The 6,095-nt window shown below is 42.2% G+C and overlaps 1 protein-coding gene across 4 annotated transcripts; it reads right to left on the reverse strand.

The window, feature by feature from the left end:
* Positions 1-722: 722 nt before the first annotated feature.
* Positions 723-5,909, reverse strand: MRPL18 (mitochondrial ribosomal protein L18). 4 transcript variants are annotated; one of them, XM_074036800.1, is made up of 4 exons: positions 5,747-5,909; positions 5,259-5,445; positions 1,819-1,879; positions 723-1,108 (listed from the first exon to the last, which is right to left on the reverse strand). In XM_074036800.1, exons 1-4 carry the CDS (start codon positions 5,793-5,795, stop codon positions 1,037-1,039), a joined length of 369 nt encoding a protein of 122 aa, XP_073892901.1. In that variant the 5' UTR covers positions 5,796-5,909; the 3' UTR covers positions 723-1,036. The 4 variants fall into 4 exon arrangements, with proteins under 4 accessions (XP_073892901.1, XP_045247640.1, XP_065399267.1 ...); XM_045391705.2 differs by having other exon boundaries at positions 1,648-1,879; XM_065543195.1 differs by having other exon boundaries at positions 1,617-1,879.
* Positions 5,910-6,095: the final 186 nt, after the last annotated feature.

A 6,095-nucleotide genomic window follows, 5' to 3' on the forward strand; every position in this document is an offset into this window, starting at 1 on the left:
CCTGGGACATTAAGCAAGCAAAAGGGGAGTATTAAGCCATATGATTCTGAGGCCTCTCAGAACCAATCCTACTTCATAGAGATTTGTATTCTATTTAAAATAACACAATGAATACTCAAATTGGCAGAAGTAACATATTTCACTTCTAAACAAACGTGTAATTGGGGTATACATTTAAAAAATTGGAAAATAATGCTCTAGAAGCCACCTTAACTGCCTATAGGTTTTTTCCTCACATTTATCAAATAGCCAAAAATTAACACCTTCATCAGCTCCTTTCAGAGAACTGCCATGATTCCCATCGACCCAAGCTCAAAGTTTAGATTAACTTGCATGCATTTCAAGTTTCATCTCCTAATAAAATGTTCACTTCATGGCAAATTGAGCGCCCACTAACCCCATCCATTCCACCTCTGCTTTCAGTTCCTCATGCCACCTCCTTCCACTTTCAAATTTGTTTCTTACTGTTGGGAACCAAGAGTCCAAGTGAGGTTGGCATTTGGTCCTTTCATCTTCACATACTGCCTGTTCTATAATAAGCTTAGACTGATGTTGACATTTCCTATTTTAAAAAACACCCCACACTCTGAGCAGCAAACAACTATCATTCACTGAGATCACTCGCCATGAACTAGACACGGTAATAAGTACTTTACATAAAACCTCGTATATGCTCCACTGCCACAGTGAGCTCAGACACAAAATGTCATATAACCAGAAAATAAGAGTTCATAAGATGCCTTTATTTTGTAATTTATAAACAACTTCTGACTTGCCCTTTGAAAGTTAATTATAATTGATGACTGCTTTTCTTAGATGCTTCTGAAGCCCAAGACAGGGGCAGAATGTAGTTCTTGATTTAAAAAAACAGAAAGGGGAGGAGGATGACCTTAACTACAAATAATATTCCACTGCAACATTATTGCTGTAAAACTTCCAAGCTGGCTGTTCTTCCAGATGCTCTCTTTTGATGGCTGTAGTGGCTGACAGTTTTATATTTACATGTTCAAAACAATTAATGCTTCCATTTATTCATTTATTCATAGATTCTCTGAGGTTCCCGTAGAACCACACCACCTTCTGTCATGGCACTTTGTAGTCGTTTCATCTGGTTTTGAAGATCAGAAAAAAAAAGAAAAGATTAAGTCAGCAGCACCAGTAGGCTGAAAATACTTTCACTTTCCAAAAGACAGAAATAAATTGATTTGTTCTTGCTAACTTCCCAGCCTACAATGGTTTTTCAGAAAGTAATCTTAATAATGACATAATTAAGTAAAAAGGAAATGTAGAGATGTCAAGGTTCAGTAGCATTTCAAAATATCGTATGGACAAGATGTCAATATTTATGAACAGGAAATATAGTGGCTGACATCATGGACTACAGATTCAGTCACCCTGGGTTTGAAATCCACCATACATTGACTCTGGGCAAGTAAGCCTCAGTTTATTTCTGTATAGAATGAGAATACTAGTCCCTACCCCATGGACTGATGTGAGGATTAAATTAAGTAGCACTGTTGAGTACTCACCAAAGGGTCTGACACATGGAAAGTATTTGCTAAGTAAAAACTGTTATTATGATGTAAGTTATCTAATGCCAAGAATTAACACAATACCTTTTCAATAAGTACATGAAAACAAAAATACCGAGTCTGAGGCTGCCTCCCATGGGGTTGGTTGGTAGACCATGAAGTTGATTCCCGCCTCTAAGCATCTCTGTGCCAGTACTCGTCCTATACTCTCACAAGCCACCACATTTCTGGTACTATAAAGGTGCTTTTTAATAGCCCATTCACGAGTGGATGCCGAAACCACAACCTTGCCATTTTGATGCTCCACAAGTGCTTCTACATGACGTTGAGTCCTTATAACTCGCAACCTAAATGGGGTGAGAAGATAAAAAAATCACAGAAGAATCTGTATCCTAAAGTTACATTAATTCAGGTGAATAAATGACTAAATATTTTTCAACAATCCAGCGTTTGGTTAATTTACTTCAACATATTTAACTTGGATTTTGCTTGGGAAGTGTTTTTCCTCTGCCTTTATGAGAATATACTCAATAATAACAAACTAAATAGTTCAATTATCATGAAGAAATTTGTTTCTGAAGAGCTGAGTTTTTACTTACAGATCTACTTCAAAAAGAGATTTGAAGAGGCAGACCTAAGTTACTGAACCCACGCATGATGTGGATATACTTACTCCTTGCTTTTATTTTAGAGCTAGTACCAAAATAAATATAAGACAGAGCAAAAATTTAAATGTAAAAACTGAAATCATAACAGTACTAGCAGAAAACATTAGATTTTTTAAAATAATCTCAGGTATGCATATTTAAATATGACATCAAACCATGTCATATGGCTTTATTTTTCAGAGACAGGGTCTCTCACTGTCACCCAGTTTGGAGTACAGTAGTGCAACCACAGCTCACTGTAGCCTCAAACTCCTAGGCTCAAGCAACTCTCCTTCCTTAGTCTCCCAAGTAGTTGGCATTACAGGTGCATGCCACTGCACCAAGCTAATTTTTATTTTGAAGAGACAAGGTCTCACTATGTTACCCAGGCTGGTATCAAACTCCTGGCCTCAAGCGACCCACCCTTCTCAACTTCCCAAAGCACCGGGATTACAGGCATGAGCCACTGTGTCCAGCTTCATATGGTCTTTTTTTTTTTTTTTTTTGAGACAGGGTCTGTCTGTGTCTTAGGGTAGAGAAAAATCACAATCTCTTAAACCAGGAGTCAATGATCTTTTTCCACAAAGTGCCAAATAGTAAATATTTTAGGCTTTCTAGGCTACACAGCTTCTGTTGAAACTGTTCAACTCAGCCACTGTAGTGCTAGAACAGCCAAGTGATGTGTAAACAAATGAGAATGGGTACAGCTATGTCCTAACTGTGTTCTAAGAACTTGTGGGCAATGAAATTTGGTTTTCATTTAATTTTCACAAGTCAAAAAATATTATTTTGATTTTTTTTTAACTTAAAAAAGTAAAAACTATTTTTTAGCTCACAAGCTATCTTTGGCCCATGGGCCATAGTCTGCTGACCCATCTTAAACCATTTGTTCAATGAAGGGCCTGATTCATTATGTCAAAGGTCATTTCCTACTATAACATTCTGAAATTCTCTGCTTTTAATATTGCGAGTAGGGCAGACAGAGAAAAAAAAGAAAATATATCTCTAGTTATTTAAATGATCCAAATATTAAGTGAAAGTAATACGTTGGGCCTGGGCGCAGTGGTTCATGCCTGTAATCACAGCACTTTGGGAGGCTGAGCCACGCAGATCTCTTGAGCTCACAAGTTCGAGACCAGCCTGGGCAGTGGTGAAACCCCATCTCTACAAAAAGTAGCAAAATAATAATAATAATAAATAAATAAATGAATTAGCCGGCCATGGTGGTGCGTGCCTGCAGTTCCAGATGCTCAGGAGGCTGAGATGGGAGAATTGCTTGAGCCTGGGAGGCGGAGGTCACAGTGAGCTGATACTGCACCACTGCACTCCAGCCTGGGTGACACAGCCAGACCTTGTCTCAAACAAAATAAAACAAATTAGCATGCGCCTGTAGTCCCAGTCACTCAGGAGGCTGAGGTGGGAGGATTGCTTGAGCCCAGGGAAGTCAAGGATGCAGTAAGCAGGTTATCATACCACTGCATTCTAGCCTGGGCAACAGACCCAGACCCTGTCTCAAAAACAAACAAAAAAGAAAGTAATAGGTTGGGTGTTTCAAAAGATCTTTAGCCTTAAGATCCAGATTATTTAAAAATTGAACTGCCTATCCCTTTCTTGAAAGACTCCCTCCTCTATGAGTAAAAATGTATCACAGCAACTGTAACACATCATTATCCCCATTCCACTTTCCACTATGAAACTTAAGACTTTTGGTGACAGGGATAACTTCTACTTTATCTTTGTACCTCCTGAATCTAATACAATGCCCAGCAAGTGATATAGGTACAATGTTTGGTCAATAAATAAATAATACATCACATAGTTATGATTTCCAACTTACTCTTATACCTTTATATAGCCCTTAAAGTCCTTAAGAAATTCTAACAAATCCTCACCAAGGAGATCAGCAGCAGAGAAACCTGATAAACACCTACATGCTGTAGTATAGTCGTAATAACTTAACGTCCTGGCTCTGAGGTCAGTCAGAACATACATGAATCTTAGCTCTGGCACTTATTAATCATGTCTCCCTAAACCTCAATTTCTTTGCTCCTGTAAAATGGGGGAAATAACTGCTTCATGATGTAATTTTAAGGATTAAATGAGAAAATATAAAGCAAGTAGCATAATTCCTGGCAAATATAAGTGTTCATTAAACAACCACCTTTATAACAAAGTATCTCATGTCATGCTAGATTCCTAGCTGGTCTTTCTTCTATTCCTGTTCCCTTAAAAATTTAGTCTTCCAAAAACCAGCCAGAATGATTTTTATTTATTTATTTATTTTTTAAAGACAGAATCTTGCCGTGTCGCCCAGGCTGGAGTGCACTGGTGCGATCTCAGATCTCTGCAACCTCCACCTCCTGGGTTCAAGTGATTCTCGTGCCTCAGCCACTGGAGTAGCTGGGATTACAGCGTGCACCACTATGCCCGTCTAATTTTTGTATTTTTAGTAGAGACGGGGTTTCACCATGTTGGCCAGGCTGGTCTCAAACTCCTGACCTCAGATGATTCGCCTTCCCTGGCTGGCTTCCTAAAGTGCTGGGATTACAGGCATGAGACACCGCGCCCAGTCAGAAAGATCTTGCAAAACTAGTTCGGGGTCAAGCTTTAAATCCTCTCGTCGTTTCCCACTACAATGAAAATAAAGTCTAAAGTGCTCATCCTGACTTACAAAGTTAATGATCTGTCGCCTCCTTACCCCTCCATGTTCATCTCAGGCCATTCACCCTCTGCCCATTGAGCTTCACATCCACAAGTCCTTCAGTTCCTCAAACACCCCAGCAGTTTCCTCTGCTAGGAATGCTCTTTCTGGCAGATGACTCGGCTTCTTCCTTTCAGATCTCAGCTTCTTAAATGTCACCTCCTCAGACAGGCCTTAGTAGCTATCCTGTCCGCTACTCTAACATCCTCTTTAAATATCCGCCATCACACCTATTTGCTGTTTGTTCCAGCCCCTCCGCGAACCCTGCCTCTACCCGCCGCATGGCAGCTACCTGGGAGACAGCCTGGCGTTGAACGAATTAAAATCGTCCGTAGGGTGCAGTGTCCTTCTCTGTCAATCACAAGCAGATTTAATTACCTGTGCCAGAACTCACGGGAGGGCCACACCGTCCGCCAGCCCCGCTCTTTCCTGGCTACAGATAGAAGCTCCAGGTTCCGGGGGTTCCGATTGGTGAACTCTGGGGCGACAGCTTCATTTTCCACAGGGTGCACTTCAGGCTTCGCCGCCGGCTTGGAGCTGGTTGAGAGGGCTGCGAACCTGCACCCTGGGCAACGGAAACAACCGCACGGGGCTTAAAAATGACGGATACGGACAGCGCACGAACTCGCTCTAACGTCTATCCCCTTTCACACCCCCAGTCTTCAGGCCCAGGGGACGAAAAATACGTGTGCCCACAGGGTGGAATCAGCACTGACCCCGTCCTTAACTTCCTACTGAGGTGTTCGCAGTGCTGCGAACTCTTATTTCGACCTGGCACGTCGAATATACCAATAGAATCCGCACGTTCCAAAGTACTGTGCAGACCCTGGCCAATCAGCTGGGCGAAGGGGGCCAAGACTAATTACCAGGGTTCCTGCAAACGGAGAACCCCCAGAACCGCGACCGAAGCGCCATCGCTGAGACGATCTCGGAAAAGCCTTGCCTCTTTTTCCTCACGCACGACTCACTCGCTCGCCTGCCGCAATCATACGAAGTCAGAGCCTTTGGTTGCTGTAGATCCCCAAACTCTCCACGCCAGACGCCCCCGACCCGGAAGTAGAAAGTCCTCCGCCACTGAGTGGCCAGGAGGAGGCTCTGTTATCCGACAACGCCAATCACCGCTCACGTGGAGGGGCACGCAGGCCCTGGAACCCACCAATCACCTCGTGGCTACGCCCACGACCACGCTTTTTGCTGAAGTCCAGGGTCAAAAGC

Source organism: Macaca fascicularis, chromosome 4 (assembly GCF_037993035.2).
Source record: "Macaca fascicularis isolate 582-1 chromosome 4, T2T-MFA8v1.1".
Classification (NCBI taxonomy): domain Eukaryota; kingdom Metazoa; phylum Chordata; class Mammalia; order Primates; family Cercopithecidae; genus Macaca; species Macaca fascicularis.